Here is a 23,684-nt window from a genome sequence, read left to right on the forward strand (position 1 = left end):
TATACTATGCAAGGATAAGGATTGTTTCAGGTTACAATACCCTTTGAAACAATGGACAATGGGAGATGAACAATCTGATGCTATAGTGTATTGTATTCTGCATTGTTTTACACAACCTCATTGCTGACTTTGGGTCGAATTTGATTTAAGGTGGAAAAGGGTGAAATATTCAATATTTAACTCCTGGGGCTATTCAATTCCATATCTTTTTTTTTCACTTGAGCCCTTCTTAACACCTGCTAAATTAATCTGTTAATGGGCGTTAACACATAGAATGCATGAGAATTCTAATGCGTTAATAGTGTTACGGCACCCGCTAACACGCTCTTTATTGGGGGATATATAAAACCCTGTTAAGTGTAGCCACCAGGACGCCTTCGGGTCACTTGAATAGGTAAATGACCACAGTTAATAGAGTTCCCACCTTTTATAGCAAAGTTCCGGCCATCATGCTCTGTGGTAAACAGTCTTCGATTTTATATTAAAAACAAGTGACCAGAATTAGAATAAAATCATTCCTGAAACCTTTAATAAACTTTATTTAAAAATACAATTCGTTATCCAAAAATGTGTTACAGTAAATATTCAACTAAATACAATTAAGAAAACATTAAAGTAGTTTGTTAATCAGAATGAAAGGCAACAATACATTTGCATATCGAATCATTAGCTTATCACAGTTATGCATTATGCAGAAGTTTATTTGAGCAAGATCCTGCGGTTTCCTGTTCACAATTGACTTTTCCATCGGACAGTGGGCGATTGTTCTTGTACTGCAATCAGACAATTGTACAAAAAATAAGTTTCACAGAAATACAGTAAGAATGTGCAACAAACAGTGTGCCCCGTGGTGAGAGCATTACTTATTTCTTCTTTGTCAGTACATCAGTGTCATCTGGATCAAGCAGTATCAGGTGATGTGAAACTCTTGTACCCCAGGGACGTGCAGTCAGGGGAGGCAGTGGAGGTGGCAGCAGGGGATGGTTGCTGGCTGCTGTGTGGGGGGGGGCAGCGGCTGAGGACGGAGGTTTGCGGCAGGGGACGGATGCTGGAGGAGGGGGGCAGCGGGTGTCGGCGCAGAGGCAGAACTCTGGGAGGCAATGGAGTCATCTGCCGCCGGGCTCCTGCTCCCAAGGGGGCACCTCACCTCCCCTGCAAGTTTAAATCCATTAATTGAAAGCCAACAATATCACTTCTCTGGCAGAGTTCTAAAATATGTGTTCTCTATATATTTCTATAAATATATATATATTTTATAATACATATTTTATAAGGTTGTGGGGGGTCACCAATATAGATCTTGCCTCCGGGCAACTCAGACAAACTTACGCTACTGTGTCGGCGGCAGCCAGGAGCGTGGGGGGGGTTGTTGCAGTGCGGTGGTGGCTATGACAGTGCTTCTCCGCTCACAGCCACCACCGCACGTCACTGACTAACCCAGATCCCTAACCTTCTCCCTAGCTCTAACCCGCACCCCCAAGATCTGCTTGGATCCCTATGACAGCACTATGCAGAAAGAAGGGACTGTAAGCAATTGTTAAACACTGTATTGTGAATAGGAAACTGGTGCAATGCTCTTATATTGGCTTCTCATATTTGTACCTATCAGCACTTTACAATAGACGTTTGTTAAGTAACCACTTCCTAATCATTTGCAAAAAAAAAGGAAGTCAATTTAGTGACTTGGAGCAATTACCATATATAAAAAGAGTTACTGACTGCACACCGCTGACCAGAAGTGGAACATGCTGGTACAATTTTTTTAAAGTCGTACAAAATTGAGGCCATTGGGAAATCTTTTTTTTTTGGGGGGGGGGGGGGGGGGGTCCATTAGTTAACAAGAGACATTAGTGTAATTGTATGAGTCACTCATTGTAATGAAGATCGTACTGTGGAGCTGTAACGTAGGCCTGGTACAGCAACACAGACACCTGTAAATGTGGTATCACTTACAAGTGCCTGAGTATTGGTACAAACACAATAATGTCCTGCCTAAACTCTGCTACCGCAGACGGGCCTGCCCACGTATTAGTGATGCTAATCACTATACTGCATAAATCATTTTTTTTTATTTAAGGTTTTATTGAAACCTTGTAGCGAAGAAATGGTCAAAACACATGTCTGTGTTATAAGTTTACATGACGTATGTGCATTGTACATCAGATCCGTATTCTACTGACCTCATTGACTAAGGAGATCCAGAGCTACCATATCTTCCATTGGCCTACCGCTAGTTGGTGTAGCCAGAACAGCACCATGACTGAGCATTTGCAGAAGCATTTATAGCAACACATAGAAAGTCACAGGAAATTCTACTTCATTCACAAATAGAACTTTAAATACACCATCTGTACTTTCCCATAGACATCAATAGGAACAGCTGATTCAGTAACAGTGGGTTTGTGACTACAGTACCTCAATAGAACACAAATAATCACCATTTTTAATATGACCATGTGAAGTTGTCGGAGACCTCAATATGATGGATAAACACGGGAGAGAAGCACATGGGGCACTGTGCATACATCATGGCTTATAAAGGCACAGCAATGGGTATGCAAATTAGCCCAAGATCTTCATGTATGTATGTATGCTGTATGTGTAATACAGTGCATGTGACTTGTTTTGGCCAATAGAAATGCTTTTGTATAATTTTGTCCATTGAGGGTGAAAAACACAATTAGAACTTCAAATAGAAACCAATGATGTATTTGAGCTATTTGGAATAGAAACACTGGGATACATTTACTAAGTTGGGAGTTCTATTTTGGTACTTGTTTCCTAGCACGGCCTCAACGATTTGGATCTCGGGCATCGCAGGTAAAAAAAATCGCGTCGGTCGCATCGCATGCGGGCAAAAAATCGCATGCGATGCGACCGACGCGATGCCCACGATTTTACATAGGGAACAATGTAAAATGCCTCAATTCACCCAATTAAACATAGGGAACAATGTTAAATGGCCCACAGACCCCCCAAAAAAACCCTGAAGTGTGAAATGGCCCCCCAAAAAATTGTTAACGCCACCCCACGATCAATGTGAACCCGATGCGTGGCGAGCGCAGCGAGCCCGCGAGGGGCGGCGGTACGCGTCCTCTGACCTTTTCGCAGCGCAGCGAGCCACCGAGCCCGAAGCGTGGCGAGCCCCGCGAGGGGCCGCGGATACCTTCACAGGGATCCGCGTCCCCTCGCGGGCTTCACAGGTATCCGCGTCCGCTCGCCACGCTTCGGGCTCGGTGGCTCGTTGCGCTTGCCACACTTTCTATTCTCAACTCCACGCCGACGTGGATAGTGGGGGTATGAAAAGGTCGGAGGCCGCGTACCGCCGCCCCTCGCGGGCTCACCACGCTTCGGGTTGACAATGATCGTGGGGTGACGTTAACAATTTTTTGGGGGGCCATTTCACAGTTGAGGTTTTTTTTGGGGGGTCTCTGGGCCATTTAAAATTGTTCCCTATGTTTAATTGGGTCAATTGAGGCATTTTACATTGTTCCCTATGTAAAATCGCGGGCATCGCGTCGGTAGCATCGCATGCTTTTTTTGGCCGCATGCGATGCGACCGACGCGATTTTCACCTTTTCAATGCATTTCAATGGCAAATCGCGGGCATCGCGTCGGTCGCATCGCATACCATTAGAAATGACCCGCGATGCCCGCGATTGTGGCCGTGCTAGGAAACAAGTACCTCTATTTCAGATGTGATGTTGCTATGGGCAACCAATCAGAATATACTTCTTATTTATTTAGCATCTTCTAGATTCAGATACAATAATAGATAGTATCTGATTGGTTGCCCATAGCAACATCCCATCTGAAATAGACTTCCCATCTTAGTAGATTTACCCCAGTGTTTCTATTCCACAGCTCAAACACATTATCGGTTTCTATTTGTAGTTCTAATTGTATTACATTTTCCCCACTGTGGTTGATTTTGTGGGGATGTTGGTTCTATTCTGGTCAATTTTAAATGGCACCCAAAATTAACTTTTAGTAAATATATCCCCAGGAGTGCTATAGATCTATTCACTTTCTACATCCACACACAGATAGTCAAATACAGATATTTCAAGACAAAACTAAAAAAAATGAAAGAAACACTGGTGACTACATGACACAACCCATTGAGAAGACTGCAAAATACAAGTCTACATGGCAAGTGCATATATACAGTTACGCCTGTGTGCTCCTGGTGACATTGGCAAAAAAAAAAAGAGATGCATAAAAGAATTTGACTAAAAACACTGATTGGGGAGAACGTAGCTGTAAGACAGCGGGAATCAGGTCGTACGCAGGTCGTGATGTGCACACAATCCGTCGCACGACCAGTCGAGGTTGGACTGTTGGGTCCAATCTCGTTCTGATGTATGGGGGGCCTTGAGGCTCTGGGGACAAAAAACCCTCCAAGCTCCAATCTTGTGTATACTACAAAATGATAGATGACTCAGCATATTACAGCTTTGTAATATACTTTATAATAGGATGAATGCATTTGATATGTATTACTACAGGCCAACATACCTATTTTATCTTCTTTCTTCAGTTTGTGTAAATGATGAGTAAGGTTGTTTTCTGCAGCTGCATGCAAATACTCTGGGGTATCCTGGAAGAACAGCACAAACTGTGTTACAGGAAAGTGGATCCACTTTGTAGAGATATATAAAACTACCATGCTTGATAAACACTGCTTCTGTCTTTGGGTTTTCATGCAGAGGATTATCTGTCCATGAGGGACCTCTAGTGGCTAAAACTGGTACTCGTTGCAAAACCTGGCCTATACAGTATATTCTGTATAGTAGTACATCAAATCTTTTTTAATGACTTATATTTGCATTTATGTACAATAGAGACTAGAAAGACCTTCAGTGAATGGACATTGTAGAACAACAACAGACACTATTACAATGGGTGTGGTATATTTCACCGACAGCTATTTAATTCTCCCTCTATGGGGGTCGTGGACCCCCACGAGGGAGCAGTCGGGATTCCGACGTTGGAGTAATGACTGTCGGAATCCCGACTGTCGGGGAGCCGTCCGGCACCCATTACAATACAAACAATGCAACCAGCTTCAAATCATCCAACTGTGCAGAACAGACCTACAGCATAGTCTTAAGACAAAATGGTTGATTTGTTTGTCATTCACATGTAAGAAACAGTGCAAGCTATATAATATGATTTTATTTGGGTAGTTGTATTGGTTAAACTTTGATATCTGTAAAAAAAATGTATATGTATATTAATAAAATTGGCCGTGTTACGTCATTTTTTAAAAGCTTTGTAATGTGTTTTATATATGCAGGACACAAAGTAATGCAGAAGAGCGAACAGGGTCAAATGAGATTTTCAGTAATTATTGGCGCATATATCACATGATTGATGTGTGATGTGAACCCAGATTTACGCCCTTGGCTGAATAGTATTAGCTGCCCCTTCGGTTCCCCACTGACTAATAAGTGTCATTTTTCAGGCCTTTCAGAGGGGATATTACCAACAAATTCAAGCTAGACATTTGATATTTAGGGGCTTATTTACTAAGATGGGCGTTCTATTTCGGATGATATGTAGCTGTGGGCATACCTCCCAACTGGAAAAAAAGGGATATGGATATCCACAGAAAAAGGCGCTATGTATGAGCTGATTGGCTAAGGGCAGCAGCAGTCTAAAAAAGGGGGAGTCAGCCCCAATAAGTGGAAGGCAAGAAGAAGGTGGTTGACTGCGCTAAGTGGTAAAAATTTGATTAGTGTGAATGATAAATTACATTAACATAAACATATAGGTCAGGTGTGTGGTAAAGAAATTTTTTGACAATTTATTAATTCACATAAAAAATGGGGGTAAATTAAAACAAACAATAAAATAGATAAAAATGACACTGATATTAATAGTCACCCTCAGATGATAAGGGACAGTTCAGTCCGATATGGCGGTCTTTGGTTTTCGGAAATTGTAGGATTGGATGAATATGTCCACACCAAGAGATGTTGAAATTTTCCACTGGAAATAGTAACAAAGGCCCTTATTCTGATCGGTGCGGCCCGATCAGAATATGCGGCCGCAACCGTGCAGGCGAATCCCCGCCTTCCATACGGATCGCCACCTGCCGTCCGTACGCGGATATGTGGCGATCCGCATGAAATTGGACGGGGATACGCCTCCTCCGTCTTGGGAGCTGCCCCTGCATTCGATGGTCGTCGAACATCGAATGCAGGGCCGCACGCTCCACCAGGTCCCGCAACACAAGACCACACGGACACTTGTCCGTGTGAAATCATGTATGGGGGCGGGCAGCTGACATCCGGCGATGTCAGATGCCCGCCCCGTACCCACGCGTCACGGCCTCATTACCATGCATACGCCCCGCGTTTGCATGGGAACGCCCATGAAACGCGGGGCGTATGCATAGGGTAATGAGGCTAAGTAGCCCCTCACGCCCCTCTACGCCCCCTGTGCGGCGTATAAAGAATCCATGCGGCGAAATCGCCTGCACATGCGCAGAGTGACCTCTGCACATGCGCAGACGATAAACATCGGCGGGCCGTACGCAAGCGGGAATATCCGCACCGATCAGAATAAGGGCCAAAGTGAGGGGCCAGTTCACTTTGTAGTAGAAATTTTGTAAACCATGGTGGATGGTACCAAAAGGTGGTAAGCGTGGTACTTGGGGGAACACTGGACCTCTATGGACCCAACCGGGCTTGTTAAGGGGGTGGCGTGCCTCCAGATGAACCGAAGCCTCGGATGGGGATATGGGTATCCCAAATGTTCCACTCGCTGTTATAAATGATGAAAAGAAGGTATTCTGGGGGGGATGCGGTCATTCGTCAGACTGCATTTAGGTCTACAGTCATTAGGTCGACCCCACTAGGTCGACTGGCAGGAAGGTCGACCTGACTTAAGGTCGACATGGGCCAAGGTCGACATGACTTAAGGTCGAATTTGCATAAAGGTCGACATGAGGAAGGTCGACTGGTCATAAGGTCGACATGAGTTTTTCACTGTTTTTTGAGCCGACATGTGCCGACAGGCGGTATTTCATGCCCTACCATCCACTAGGGCGTGGTGGGAGAATAAAATAGTGTGCCGAGCGCAGCGAGGCACCGTGCCCGAAGCATTGCGAGCGAAGCGAGCGATGCGAGGGTCCGATTCTCATTGCCAACTGTGTCCATGTCTGTGTCTGTGTCGACATTCGGATCAAAAAACAGTGAAAAACCCATGTCGACCTTATGACCAGTCGACCTTCCTCATGTCGACCTTTATGCAAATTCGACCTTAAGTCATGTCGACCTTGGCCAATGTCGACCTTAAGTCAGGTCGACCTTCCTGCCAGTCGACCTAGTGGGGTCGACCTAATGACTGTAGACCTAAATGCAGTCTGACGAATGATCCCATTCCTTCTGGGGGTATATTCTCCTGATGGAAAGGTGTGGAGTCCAAACCATAAGACCATTCTCAGGAACAAAGCTCCAAACTAACACCTGCCTCAGCTACTCCTGCAAACCCCCTAACCAAACAGAAACCTAATTTAAAATAAAAATTATTTCTGGAAATAATTTTTATTTTAAATTAGGTTTCTGTTTGGTTAGGGGGTTTGCAGGAGTAGCTGAGGCAGGTGTTAGTTTGGAGCTTTGTTCCTGAGAAGGGTCTTATGGTTTGGACTCCACACCTTTCCATCAGGAGAATATACCCCCAGAATACCTTCTTTTCATCATTTATAACAGCGAGTGGAACATTTGGGATACCCATATCCCCATCCGAGGCTTCGGTTCATCTGGAGGCACGCCACCCCCTTAACAAGCCCGGTTGGGTCCATAGAGGTCCAGTGTTCCCCCAAGTACCACGCTTACCACCTTTTAGTACCATCCACCATGGTTTACAAAATTTCTACTACAAAGTGAACTGGCCCCTCACTTTGTTACTATTTCCAGTGGAAAATTTCAACATCTCTTGGTGTGGACATATTCATCCAATCCTACAATTTCCGAAAACCAAAGACCGCCATATCGGACTGAACTGTCCCTTATCATCTGAGGGTGACTATTAATATCAGTGTCATTTTTATCTATTTTATTGTTTGTTTTAATTTACCCCCATTTTTTATGTGAATTAACAAATTGTCAAAAAATTTCTTTACCACACACCTGACCTATATGTTTATGTTAATGTAATTTATCATTCACACTAATCAAATTTTTACCACTTAGCGCAGTCAACCACCTTCTTCATACCTCCCAACTGTCCCGCTTTCTGTGGTACTAAATAGTCACCACCTGTATACAAAACACAGGACCGGAGAGACACTTGACCCCAGATAAGTAAGAATGAACCAAAACTTCAAAAGAAGACTTGGTTGAATTTATCGGTTTTGCAAAACAATGATAAACAAAAAAACAAAATGAACTAATCCTGTCTGTATAACACTCAACTTTTTTTTTTAAAGATATTTTGCTAATGACTTTGTAGCCTTAAACAGACATTAAAATCCAGTAACATATGGAGGTACAAAATACAGCAGTAGAATGTACATGAGACAGTCAAACAATGATGAGATGTTTAATCTCACATACCGACAAACAAATGTAATCATCATAAACAAAGCACACGGATTGTGGAAGACACACCGTGCGAGGACCCCGAACAATAAGATTACCCTATAATGGCAGGTAAACAAACAACTTTTAATACATCTTTATTTGAAAGCAGAATCTACGCGCTCAATGTTTCGCAATTGCTTGTTCCTGTTTGACTCTTCGAATTTGCACCGTGGCACCGAATCACCACACAGCGACATCGCCGCTCAATGCTTTTCTATGAGCCATGGCAGAAAATTAGATGCATGCACATGGCGTGGGATTGCCACAACGTCGATTAGCATGTAACGAGCTATCATTTATCCCCAACAAAGTGCAGTTTATATGGTACTTGCCACTTTTCTCCCTGGTGCGATGACTGAGCGCTGATTCACAAACACACACACAGACACACACACACACAGCAGACTTGGTAGGAAACCTGCTGCTACTGGATATGTGCAGCAGCTGCAGTCCGCCCTTTATACAGCATGTAGTGACAACTGGGCTGTGGGAAAAAGTGGTTTCTGGGCAACTGGAACCCACACCACCACCATCACCCTACCCCTGCATTTGTGTATGGGTAAGGGAGTATTCTAATACACTTGTGATCTTCCATTATGTATGTTTCTTTACATATTAAAAGCAACATATGTCCACTGAGCTAAAGCCTTCATCCTTGATATATGGCTGTTATTCCATGCAGTGGAATCCCCCAACAAAGCACAGTGCAATTTGCATTTCTCAGGAACATCATTCTGTGATCTAATATGCTGTATGTGCATCGTGAGTGATGTTGGGTATTTCTGTTTTACATTGGATTTTGCCCCATGCACAATGTAAGTCAGATCGCTCTTCCTAATCACTGTGTCACAGATGGTCAAGCAGCTACAACCTTAGACACACTCTCCACAGTGATTGTGGAAACATACAAATGGCTTGCCGTTGTGCTGCACCTTGCGATGGAGTGTAGGAGCGCTGAGACTCCCACTTTCAGGCATTGTGGTCTGTGCAGTTGCGATGGAGATTGTAATCATGCCAACATCGATGCATCGCAGCCGCACGATTGTGTAGCCTAGGCTCTAAAATCTTTAATCAAATCAAAGCACACATGGCCTCTGAGGCAGTGGATCTGTGCCTGAGAATGCAGCACTGCTCCTAGACATGCTTCTGACACTCCCACAACACGCCCATGAAACTGTCACTTTAGGTCACCTCCTATTCTCCACCATGACATACTGAGGGATCACAAACCTCTACTCAAGGATCTGCGATGCCGTAAACAATTGCGAAGCCGTCGGACTCTGGGGTGTGTGTTTGCGCAGTAACGGTCTCCAGGACTTTTCGCACATGGGCAGTAACAAACTTAAAATAAAAAATTGCTCAACTGTGGGAACATCAACACTGCGCCTGTCCCTGCATCAGTCCCAGGGTAATATAGTAACTGATAGCAGCCGCTTACCTTGTAGACAATTTTAACAAGCTCCATAGCGGTCAGTGCTTTGCCTGAATTCTCTTGCAGAGCTTGGAGGATTTGCTGCTCCCTGGCCTGTCTGTGAGAGATATACTCCTGAATTTTGCCCATTGCACCTTGAACAACTGGACCGTGTCCTGTAGGATAAAGGCGAAAGTGTAAATAACATTTCAAATATAATATTAACAACAATAGTATAAATTATTAGCTATGACTTGTCTTGACTCCAGCATGCATGAGCCAGGACAGAGCTAGTGCCACTGAAGAGGGGGACCTGGCTGGCCACCGGGAACAGGGTAAGTAAAGAGGCAGGAGGTGATGGATCAGGGGGGTTATGGGTAGGGCAGAAGCGAGGAGAGGAGGTAATGGTGAGAGGGCGGGAAGGGTGTAAGGACGGGCAGCAGTCAGAGTTGGGGGCCAAGCAGTGGAAAGAGGTGGGCAGGACAGAGCAAGTGGGCAGACTAAGGTGACCCAGTCCCCTTTACTAGTAGTAAAACAATCCACAAAGTAACCACATATTTCATGTCATGAAGCGTTAGATCAGATTTGTAAGGTTTCTTCACTCTTATATAGCACAATATAAAATGTTGGTTATATAATACAAATGTAAAGTAATATTAAAATGATAATATACTAGGTGACATGGTAATTTCTCCCCTGACATGCCATTTTAATAGTTTTGCTAGGTTAGCTAATAAAAACTGGATGTTGTTGTGCTGCATTTTAAAACTTTGAGTTGCACAATGTATGTGATGACATGGGATGTATTGCATGACATGTATGGGATACTAGAAAGCCTGGCACATATCAGCGCATATGTGGCCTCAAGTGTTATGTGATGCCTGAAAATAATCCAGTCTAAAGTAACTGGAGAAGTTATGATGCAGGAAGCACTGAGCTTAGCCCCGCCCCCTGACCCTACTAAGCTCTATCCCCATATCTGATTGGCCTGCTGCCCTCATAGCAGGGATGGTCTTCATTGGTATAAACCATTGATGCTCTGCATAGATGGGTTCATGCATTCGATGTTAAATAATGATGGCACCAATCATTTGATGGCCATCCCTTTAGATTTATATAGAATGATTATAGGACAAGGCAGATCGGCAAACCAACTACACAGGGACAGACGTAATGCCTGCATGGGAGGGAAACCAAATTTAAGGCGATCTATTGCATTAGTGATGCAGAAAGTGGGCAACATTAAATGCACTAGGGTTGTAAGTAGTGAACAGCCAGAACTTTGTCCCAGCTGCAAAGACAGAAATGAAGTACGTCCTCCATGGTGCTTATCAGCATGAAAGCTAAATCACAGCATTACCAGGGAGAATACAGGGGGCTAGAAGCAGACTCACACTTGTTAAGTCCTAGCCTAGCCCACAACAGTCTGACCTCACCCCTCTTAGGGGGGTCATGACCTCTTTATCTGCACAGAACCTCATATTAGCTCTCCTGGCCTGTATGAAGAGATTAAGCACTGCACACACATGCACATCTGTACTGTACCAACCTGGGTAAATCTTGTCAGCCTTAAAATCCAGAAGCTTTTGCAAGGACTTCATATAATCATACAGCTCCTCAAACACAGCCGTCCCTTCTCCAAGGATACAGTCGCCAGAGAAGATGGCATTTTCCTCCAATAAGAGCAAAGCCATGTGATCATCTGTATGTCCCGGTGTATACAGAACTCTACATAGAAAACACTGACTGGTTAAGGTATTTATACTGATATTCTGTACTGGCTAATGAGAATTATTCTGCAAGCTTTGTGTACACACTTGTACAATCTGCATGAGATCCAGATGAGATTTTGACTATATAGTCAAAATCTCATCTGGATCTCATGCAGATTGTATGGGTTTTATCCCAGATGCGTTCAAGATGCGTTCAAGATGCGCGCTCCCGTATCGCAGCCAGAAAGTCTTGGCTGCATAGACTATATGGTGCAGATCTGCACTATATAGTCTAAATTGTATGCAGATAATTGTAATCTCATCTGGATCTCATGCAGATTGTACAAGTGTGTACACAGACTATTCAGGGGGAGATTTATCAATTTGTGGAAATTGGTAAATAGAGATTGCACACCAATAGAAACTTATTTTTCCAGCACCGCCTGTAAAATGACAAGCTGATTGATTGGTGCTTTCTCTTTTGCCACTTTACCGCTCTCCAAGATTTGATAAACAACCCTCTTAATTTAATTTTTTTTTTTTTTTAATTGGATTGCAAATAGAATGGGATTCAGTGTGAGGATTGGTCTTTATATACTGTGCACTGTATTTATTTATGATGCTTAAGGCCCCTATCCACTATGGCAAGGTATCACATGCGCTACCATGCATACGATACCCCATCATCTCTGTTGGAAAACAGGTGGATTGGCTGCAGATCCACCTGCTTTTGACATAAATGCGGCCAAATCCAACAGGTTTTGGCCCCATTTCCGTCAATATGAAGCCAACTTGAAAAGATGTCAGATTGAGCCAGGAGTGACTGGGCCGGGTGAGTAGCAGTAGCTCATCCGGCGCCGTCCCAACTCCCACCGCCTCCTGCCGTCGCTCACCCGGTTCCGGCCAGGTGAGCAGTAATCAGCAGCCAAATCCGACATTCGGATCTGGGAGCTGTCAAATGAATGTCGGAATGGATTGAACACTAATTGAATATATACCATAGCCCATTTAAATCTAAATCACTCTGTGCATGCATTACAGCTACCCTACCTATCGTGCATCGTGGTTATGCCAAGGTGCTCGCTTTTTTTGCTTTACTTACTTGAGTCAGGCCCACAGTACAATTACAATCAAGGAGATTTAGATCAGTGCTTCATATTAAGATTTAAAGCATCTGCAGTAGTAGAGACTATTCATAAATCACTGATTTTAACCATAATGCTCAGTCATCCCTCTTAAAGCCCTGTACACACAGGGGAAATATATTGCTCAGTTTCTCCTTTTCATCAGCGACCAGAGATGGTCGCTGATGAAAGGGAACCTCTGCCGGCGGTGCCGCATAGGTAATCAGCTGGTCGCAGGAGGAAGCTCCTGCGACCAGCGATTAGAACGGGGCTGAAAACGGGAGCGCGCTCCAGTCGATTTATCCCCGGGGCACACTCCCAACACTGGCAATATGGTCGCCTGCCCCTATCGCCCCCGTGTGTACACAGCTTTAGAAAGGATTTTGGAAGCCTTTTAGTGCAACTTAATAAAGCTTTATTGATTGGATTTGATAATTGGACTTTTGCTGCCCAAACCAATCAAGATGCGCTCTAAGCCAGTACTTATAAGCTGGGTAAACAATAGACTTTTTTTAACGATATGCACAATAACGTTAACTATATTTTTGTGCATATAATTTCTTATGTACACACTATGGGTGCCGGACGGCTCCCCGACAGTCGGGATTCCGACAGTCAATACTCCGACGTCAGAATCCCGACTGCTCCCTCGTGCTGGTCCACGACCACCATAGAGGGAGAATAAAATAGGTGGCGAGCGCAGCGAGCCGGCAAGGGGCATCATTGCGCTCCCCACGCTGTGCAGTCGGGATTCCGACGTCTGAGTAATGACTGTCGGAATCCCGACTGTCGGGTAATTATACCACCCCCCACACTATATCATTAACGATGTGTGACCCCACGGGTCTTAAATACCCCCCTCTGTCGTCTGTACATTCAGTAAAATCCTGATTATATCGTCAACAGCTATATTCCTGGATGTGGTGACTGTGTAGGAACTATATTGTTTGTCATGGAAAGCAGCCAGTTCAAAAGAAATTACTGATAACTTTGCATCGATTGTGGTCTAATATATACTCAGCTTAAGGGGTCAATCAAATTAGATGCATAGGGTGCAATGTGCTGCATTTCAATGCTGGCAATGGCACGCATTCTTGTAGTCTTTGCGGACTATTTCTGCCAGAATTTTCACAAAATCGCTCAGAGCCCTATGTAAGTGTTCATTCTAGCACCCGCCATATTTGAAAACCCATGCAGTTCCTCTTCCCTGCCTGGGGTGTCGCTGTCTGCTGTAGTGCTTCTAGCACAGTGTGATCTGTATATGAGCACTGATATGCAAACCAGATCTGCGCTAGAAACGCCACAGCAGACAGCGACACCCCAGGCAGGGAAGAGGAACTGCATGGGTTTGCAAATATAGCGGGTGCTAGAATGAACACTACTATGTGGTAGCTCCACAATGACTGTGAAATGTCATGGGTGGGAAGCAGCAGGTATGTAGCTACAGCCATACTGTACTAACTGGATGGCTGCAGGTGTACACAGTGATAGTCACCTTTCTACATTAGGCACATCAACCCTTGCATGTCCTGCCCCCTGTCCTCTGCCTGCTGTGTCGCCAATGATTAATAGACCAGGTCAGAGCACTTACTGAAGAGTAGCTCCTTCTGTGGTTATCATATCTCCATCTTTAAGATATTTGTACTTTTGCTCGCCTGTTCCGATGACCTCCTCTGTGTGTGGGATGCGGGGAAGTTTACTGACACAGAGGTCTGACCCTTTAGAAAGAGAAAGGATCAATTATTCTTAACTTGCACACAAGAGTATTTCAGCATCAGAATACAAGTATTTACTATTTAGCAGACAAACAAAACCAGGACAACATGAAGCTTTGAGTGTGAGTTATCCAGAAAGCACCTGTCACAGCGTGGGCTTGCCTGCCGGGCATGTGACAATACTGATGGAATGGAAGTCATGTGGTATGTAATTCCTGACTGTGATTCTAAATAGTATCATCAGATGAATGGACATATGCATGGGCAAAATTGCAGAGCTTTACAGAGAATATATGAACATTCACATCAGTCCCTGCTCCAGTGGAGCTGACAATCTATATTCCCTACCACATGTACATCATACTTGCCGACTTTTAAAATAGCCTCTCCGGGAGAAGCCCGGGGAGGTGGGGTGGGGGGGGTGGAGTAAGGCTCTGGGGGGCATGCGGGAGACTTGTCCACCTTCATGGGGGGGCTGGGAGGGAGACCCGATTCTGGGAGGGTAGGTAAGCATGATGTACGTGCGCACACAGACATGCTAGGATTCATTTGTTGTGAGCCAATTAACCTACCAGTATATTTTTGGATTGTGGGAGGAAACCGGAGTACCCGGAGGAAACCATGCAAGTAGGGGAGAATAAACTCGAGCTATACCAATTAAAGAAATGACATCCTACCCGTCACAATATCCCTGCATATATCCGTTACACCGCCGGAATGGTCGTGGTGCCAGTGAGTGACAATGACTTCCTGGATGGCCGAGCTGGATTCCCGCAGAACCTGCTTCAGGCAGCTGATGTATTCTGGGACCGCAGGCTCTCCTGTGTCTATGAGGATTCTCCTAGGCAGATCAATAACACATTAATCCACAAAGTGTTTAATAGCAATGCAGACAAGTACAATGTCACAAATATCATACACATCAAAGGATGGGAACAAATATATTAAAAACAACTTTAGGTGCCACCATAAAAGCAACAGATAGAGCACACAGGTGGGTTTATCTGATGGCACAGCTTGGTGAGGTAATGGTGAACACACCAATAACGGGATATATACTGTAGTAGCAGGACACTTGCATTGATTGCTAGCATAGCTGTCACCGGCCCACATTATACACGCACTATCCCCGCACCCCGCCAGGGGCGCTGTCCGCTCCACAGCAGCTCCGTGCGTCTATATGTACCTCCGGCCGGTGCCCACCAGGTATGTGTTGGTGCCCTGTAGTGTCATGGGTCCCGGATTACAGCCCAGAACCCGGATTACCCGGGAGGACAGCTGCTCCACACGGGGAAGAACTGACAGCGCCATGGTTGAACTTGATAGCACACTAGCAGCAGCTGCAATCCACCTAGCGCACAGACCAATCTCCGATCGTAACGTCAGAGGGGGCGTGACCAGTGGGGATTGTCGCTGCTGCTGCTGCTGCTGGTAGTGGTAACACATTCGCTGCCAGATAGTACGGCGCACTCTGGCATATCCGTGTTATCCCCGGGCGCTTCCTCCAGCTGGGGATTCCCGCTACACAATGCGGTGTGATTATGAGTAATACACGGGCTTTTCTTGTCTGTAACTGTCACACCTGGGTTTGGTCCATTATAAATATTTTATATATGTGGGTGCATACTTTGCCTGCTTTTGAAAACTAGTTTTAGGGAGATTATAGTTGGAAATAGAATTTTGCACAGCGCCCCACTGAGTGGGCTTGTCATGCTCCATTTAAAGGGCGTGTCTAGTGCCTTCGATGGCAAAAGTGCAACTGGCCATCGATAGCGTGTAACTATTCACTGGATGACCATCAATGTTTCTGTATATAGATGGTCATCCAATTTCTGTGATTGAGTGGCCTGTGGGCCAATCAAAATGTGGGGTCGGGGCTTCGTGGGTGTCCCGGCACTTTAGGGAAAAAACAAAAAATAAACTATACGTTTAAGCTTTACATCGATGGTGGGAAACCATCTGGTTCTCCCCCATCAATGGCAAAACATATTCGACATCGGCCCTAAACCATTGATGATTTCTAATCATCGATGGTCGATGACCATCCCTACTGTGAAAAGAGATTGTGAACGTGGCACCTAGAAGCGTGGGTGCGTACTGCTACATCTGAGACAGGGCCGGTGCTAGGGGGTTCGGCGCCCTCCTGCAAACTATAAATTTGCGCCCACCCAAACTTTACAAAGGGACAGCGCACACCAAAAGAAAAACGTGTGATCTCACAAGCAAGGGGAATGGCCACACAATAGTACTCCCACTCCAAATTACACCACATAGTAGCACAATTTTGGTGCCATGAGTTAAAAAAAAGAGAGCGTTTGCGCTGTAGGCGCACGCAAAAATGTAGGAGCGTAGCTTCATGAGAAAGCTGTGTGGTCACATAAAAGTACCAATTACACAGTTATCCCCATAACACATTATGCTTCACACCTCAATGCCCATTACACATTATACCACACACAGTAATGCAAATTATACATTATGCCACACATCATGATGCCCATTACACATTATACCACACACAGTAATGCAAATTATACATTATGCCACACATCATGATGCCCTTTACACAATATGCAGCACACTATAATGCCCATTACACATTATGCCACACACCCTAATTCCCCTTACAAAATATGCCATGCACCATAATGCCCATATGATATTGACACACATAATGCCCCGAGAACTCCTGCATATGCCCACATTTGAAGGGCTGCTTATTCATAACGCCCACACAAGTTGCAACCATATGAACACACCAGTTGCCAACAGCAGTATCGCTGCCTATACACGTGCCCACACCAGTTGCCGACATTAGTAGGGCTGTCTACACACATGCTCACAGCAATTGCCGACATTAGTAGTGCTGCCTATAGATGTGCCCACACCAGTTGCCGACATTAGTAGCGCTGTCTACACACATGCTCACAGCAGTTGCAGACATGAGTAGTGCTGCCTACACACATGTCCACACCAGTTGCCGACATTAGTAGTGCTGCCTATACACATGCCCACACCAGTTGCCGACATTAGTAGTGCTGCCTATAGACGTGCCCACATCAGTTGCCGACATTAGTAGCGCTGTCTACACACATGCTCACAGCAGTTGCCAAAATTAGTAGTGCCTATAGACGTGCTCACACCAGTTGCCGACATAGAACACTCACACTTTACTCTCCTGGCAGCTGCTCATCCTCTCCTGTGTCTTCTGTCTTCTTGCTCCCTCATAGCTCCGCCCCTTCGGTTCCATGTAGCCCCGCCCCTCCGACCAATTAGCCCCGCCCCCTTTCGCACATACTACTGCTGCGTGCTGAGCACTGCTGACCTCTGACCTGGCCTGATCTGATGTTTAGGTAGGAGCCTGGAGCGGAGGGAGCTCTGTGCCTCGGATCTGCTCCCTGTCCTGTCATTAAGTGTGACAGGCGCAGCAGTAGCAGCCGGCAGCCACAGAGACAGACAGCAGGGGATGCACAGCAGGGACAGCGCCTCTCCTGCCTGGCACCTACCTGCTTTGCATCCTCTGCTGAGCGAGTAGCGCCGGCTCTGATCTGAGAGGAATCTTTTAAAATTATTTTTATCCAAATGTAGATGAGCCCCAAAGCAGTTAGTAAGAGTTACTATACTTGCTGGGAAAGGGTGCTGATGATTCAATGTACATGTATCTGTCTCTCATTCCTTTTCCCCCAAAAAATTTAACAGTATAATGTGGGCTAGGTGACATGAGGGAGATTGCTAGACTAATGAGGGAGAGAGGGAGATTGCTGTTATTTCAGAATGCAGGAGGGTAGACAACTATGTTAGGGTGTCGACAATCTCGACATATATGGGGTGGTCGTTATGTCAAATTCCTACTCTGACATAATGTAAACATTGCCAGAATGTCGGCACTGTGGATTTGCCATGGTAAGGAGAGTGGGCCTGATTCAGACCTGATTGCTGCTGTGCGAATTCGCCTGGGCCCCAATGTGCATGTGTGATACCGTCCAGCGATAAAATCCTGCTAATTTTATTTGCTATCTGCAGTGTTGCCTACCCTCCCAGAATGGCCAGAATCGGGTCCCCCTCTCGGCCCAGGGATGGTGGCCAACCCTCCCAGATACTGGTGCCCCCCCCCCCTCTCATCTCCCCCGCACCAGTGTTAATTTCCTGCAATTCAGCCATACACATCTATTTGCACGGCATCTACATTAATTCACAAGTTGGGATTTCACTCTGGCAGGGCAGCATTCACCTGGGGGGGGGGGGGCCCTAGTCATTTTGTCCCCCGTATTTTAGGAACCAAGACCGGCCCTTGAGCTTGGCGCTGGTTTTAGAAAACCTGGGGATCCTCTATGTTTTTTGTCCCCTGAATTTCTAAAACCAGGATCAGTTCTTTGAGCCCGGGGCTGGCTATGCTCAGGAGGGGGGACCCTATGCCGTTTTACCATAGCTAAAAAATCGCACATGAGCATTAATTCGCACATTTTCATGACGAAAATTCACACTTTATCGCATGACATCGCATTTTTCATACCTCAATTCGCATTCCATTAAATTGTCAATTTCTTCAAAAAAATGTACGATTTAAAACATGTTGCGATTTCAGAACCCTACTAAGAATCACATCCTATTAAATGTCACCCTTGGTGTTGGTGTAGAACTAAAGGCGGAGCTTAGGGTGGGACTAGCGGGACAGCATTTATACACCCTGTTGAAGAAAAAAGATTTTGTTAATGGTACCAGTGTGGTTCTTATTAAATACAATGGGATAGTGGTGGTTGGGACCTCCCAGTATCGCGGGGATCTTTTTATGATTCTTTAACCCTTTGAGTGCCAAGCCAATTTGTCAAAATAGGTGTGAAAATTTCCTAGCAAACCTTTTTGTTCTTCATAATGACCATCATTTCCTTATATAGGAAATATGATCTATTATTTACACAACATTTTTTTATTTGAATTTATATAACAAATGTGATTTTTTGCAGATATTTTGAACATCTCTCACAGAGATGTTGGCACTCGAAGAGTTAACAGTGTTTATTATATGGCTGCTCCAGCTTGGATAACTAATGCATTATTCCCTCATTGTATGAGCACCTCAGAGTACACGGGTGTAAATGTTTGCTGATGCTATTTCTAATAATAGAAATGTTTCGGTATCTAAGTTCCCTGGTTGTCGCAGTCACATTATTAATACTTAAATCTTATACGTGTGACCTCTCACCTGACTTGTTTCTAAAGGAACTCAGTGTAAATTGAAACCAGCCCTGCCCATTCCCGGAGCACTTCCTTCATTGTCATGGTGTGTGTATACCTGCTCCTCTGCTTACTTCTTGGGCACGGTACATTCTTTATATCTGCATACAGATCAGTGTACAGCCCGTTATCGTTCTCCTGCAATAAGCTGCAAGGTAAGGACTTTTGTGTCATATTAGATTTCAACAGTGTTCTTTATTGTGTTATATATTCTGTATACGTACATGTTCTATGTAATGTACCAATATAAAGGTCCCACTCTGTAGGGCTGGTTTTCCCTGTCTCATTCTTCGAGGCACACTAAAGGTGCAGACACACTGGCCGATATATCTGTGAACCACATTTTTCAAAGATATATCGCAACACAGCCGATGCCCGATATGTCTAAAGATATATCGGAGCAATGTTCTGTGTGTACGGGCAATCCGCCGACCGTCCGTGCAGCCGCAGCTAGTGATTGACAGCTCAATGTGCCCGCCCAGTTCTAATGTCAATGAAGACGGATCGGGCAGTGGGTATGGAGAACATGCTGCCCGATCCCTCTGTAGATATATCTGCAGATCGATTGATCTGCAGATATATACTGTATACTAGTGTGAACCCAGCTTAACTGTCCTGGTTGCAATGATAACCATGCTTGAGCACAGATAGTTAAAATAACTGAGATACTAATTGTCACCTGTGCTTATGTATGGCTATGCTTAAAACCCTATTAACACATACCCTTTGGGCCCAGTTTTTGACCCGGGTCTCGGCTATATGTGAACCTACCTGACCTGTTTTAGGTATCCCCTGTCCATGACCCTGCTCGGTACCAGGGTTATTCCCGAGACCGCCCTGGGTCATCAGTAGTGTAAACGGCATTACTTGGGTAAGAGCCGGGGTTTATATGTTTAAGGGCCATAAAGCTTTAAAAAGTGATAAAATGGAGAGTGATAAACAAACAGCCAATCAGCTCCTACCTGTCAGTTTTCAAACCCAGCCTGTAACATGACAGGTAGGAGCTGATTGGCTGGCTGTTTATCACTCTCCATATTATCACTTTTTAAAACTCGATACATCCGGCCCTAAGTGCATTGAGGACCATCTTCGGGAACCCTGCTGTAGGTTTTTTTTTAGGGGACATGAGGGAGAAAAGCGTGAGGTCTTTTGAATATAACTCACCAACAGGTGTGGGCACACCCCATTTATTTGCACCAGAACAATGTTGGGAGGTATGAGCATCTGCATTTCATATGTGCAGATGCGTAAAGAACCATGGTGCCCAGGGCAATTTAAAATAAAATTTCATCCCCGGAAAATGTTTTTTAAATTCCGTCTCTATTGTTATATTTTTACTCAGATAAACATACTGTACACTGTAAACACAAATCAGTGCGACAGTGGTGAATGCTACGTATTCTCTGCTCTCTGTGTGCAACCTCTCTCTCCCATCCCTACCAAACAAACACTCCTCTAGTGCTGTTTCCGGCAGCACAGCATCACCTGACTTTCCTATTACACATAAATGCGGCATTGGATAAAGATGTTCAAAGAGAAAAATTCGAAATAAATGGTTGGGGGTTTGGGGGCTGCTTAGGCAGTTTCATAACGTGACCGTCATTTAAAATGCTTTTTTAAAAACTTTCCTGGCATTTAAATGTTAAGGCCCCCACACACTAGAACGATTTTTTGTCAGATTTACGGCCAATTTATCGGATATCGGCCAAAAAATCGTTCTAGTGTGTGAGGGCCTTTAGACCATTTAGGGTGGGAGGTATTGTGCCCTGCATGTTGTATGTGGTATATCCTGCCACTTATCGCATGCATAGTGCCATTTATTAATGTTATATTCGTGAATAAATACAATTATAAATGTAAAGGACATGTGCACTGGTTCCACAGGTCAGTGTCTTAGGTGGTCATTTCCATTAGTACTAGGGATGGCCATTGACCAGCGATGATTCGAAATCATCATTGGTTTATGGCTGATGTCAAATACTTTTGACATTGATGGGGTAGAACCAGATGATTTCCCTCCATCGGTGGTACAGCAAAACTGATGTTTTGTTTTTGTTTTTCAAAGAGCTGGTGCACTGAGCATAGCTCCACCCCCAACACACGTGAAGCCCCGCTCCCGAGTTTTGATTGGCCCACAGCCAATTAGTCAAAAAAATGAATGACTTTTGATAGGTAAAAACATTGATGGTCATCCATTGCATAGTTTAACACTATCGATGGCCAGTTGCACTATTGCCAATGATGGCAACAATGGCTATGGCAACGATGGCCATCCCTAGTTAGTACTCATTTATTGCCATGTGACGGATGTAAGCAAGGTCAGATTTAGAGGTCAGGCCACCTCTAGGCACAACATTATCGTCACCCACTATCATGTCAATGCATTTTTCATTGTGAGGCCTGAGTCCCAAATCCCAAAGCAACACTAACCTCACCCCTAACACTACCACCACAATTTACTGACCACCATCCGGCTGCCGATGCTACCCGTCACCACCAGTGACACTGCAGTATGCCCGGTTTTGAGGGAGAGGGAAGAATAAAGTTCATCATTACATTGGTTTACACAATCCCGGGTATCCCAGGAATGAGCATTTTTCAATCCCGGGATTGAAAAAGTACCCCAGGATTGTCATCCCTAACTGGGAGCAGAGCAATGGAGGTTGTTGGAGCCTGAGACTGTGAAAATCATCTTCATCCTTACTGGCTATTCCCCACGTGACAGCCAACAGGACAGCCGTGGCATCAACCAGCCATAACTTCAGTGCCGCAAGCCAATAAGAATAAGAATTGAAAAGAGATTTAGGGAGTGCAAAGAGATCAAAACAAAGTCAGTTTATTATACACGTTAAAATACATAAAAAATACTTTCAATATAATAACCACATGTCATCATTTAAAAGGAATTTCCAAGCATTCACAAGCAGGGAGGAATACTGTGGGTACGAGAGTTCATATAATTATTTGAATGCACTAATCTCATTTGAAAGTAATGGAAACCATGGCTTCTGAGCACTATTTTCGACATTCTATGGATAAAGCTGCCGCAGTGTGGTGACATCAACAGCGCAACTCATGTACTCCACTGATGTTTCATGTGTGTCAGAAGTCGATGGGGGAGCTGTAGTGTGGATGACCGCGGGACAGGTGTCAGCGTCTGAACACCATAGGGCCTAATTCTGACCTGTTCACTAGGCTGCATATACTCGCAAACGCTGCCCGACCAGCCAATTTCCCCCCTGAGTCCGCTTGCTAGAATGCGAGTGGATGTATTCACATACACATCCACTTGCATGCAGCCAAATGGAAGAGAAGTCATTCATTGGTCGCTCACCATCAAATGTTTTATCTTCCATTCGCTAATAAAAGTCATGTGACATCAGCCGCCTGTCCTGAGCAGGCATCGATCCGCCTGCATTTGCACATTTTCATGGGCCCATCCACCATTTTTGTGGGCCTCCAGCCCGGTCCGTCGAGTGTAAAACTCGCTGGAGCCGTTCGCTCCTGGGGTTTGCGCATGTGAATATTCGCACATGCGCAAACCCCAAACATCGCCGACGGACCTTAACGAACGGGTCTGCAGGTATTAGCCGCCGGATGAATGGAGCAGTCTGTGGAGCCTTGCTGGAATCACCCGTGAAATGGGATGCTGGTGGAGATATTGGAGCCAGGGAGGAAGAGCGCTCAGTCCTTAACGTTTTGCAGTCCAAATTTTCTTTTTGCAATTCAAACAGTCTGGTTTAAATTAATTTTCATTTTTTATATATTTTTTTATTCAAAAATGGTCTACATTTAATGTTGAACAATGTTAATGTTCTTATTTTAAAGTGGCTCACCACTGGATCTGCTACTAGCGCTAGGGCTGTTGAGCCTGAGTAGACGTTGGACTTGAAAGG

The 23,684-nt window shown here is 44.8% G+C and overlaps 1 protein-coding gene across 1 annotated transcript; it reads right to left on the minus strand.

The window, feature by feature from the left end:
• Nucleotides 1–515: 515 nt before the first annotated feature.
• Nucleotides 516–15,911, minus strand: LACTB2 (lactamase beta 2). The gene is made up of 7 exons (XM_083187239.1): nucleotides 15,740–15,911; nucleotides 15,231–15,394; nucleotides 14,430–14,556; nucleotides 11,552–11,730; nucleotides 10,030–10,178; nucleotides 4,519–4,600; nucleotides 516–773 (listed from the first exon to the last, which is right to left on the minus strand). Exons 1-7 carry the CDS (start codon nucleotides 15,862–15,864, stop codon nucleotides 730–732), a joined length of 870 nt encoding a protein of 289 aa, XP_083043365.1. The 5' UTR covers nucleotides 15,865–15,911; the 3' UTR covers nucleotides 516–729.
• Nucleotides 15,912–23,684: the final 7,773 nt, after the last annotated feature.

This window comes from Crinia signifera, chromosome 5 (genome assembly GCF_055691185.1).
Source record: "Crinia signifera chromosome 5, ASM5569118v1, whole genome shotgun sequence".
Classification (NCBI taxonomy): domain Eukaryota; kingdom Metazoa; phylum Chordata; class Amphibia; order Anura; family Myobatrachidae; genus Crinia; species Crinia signifera.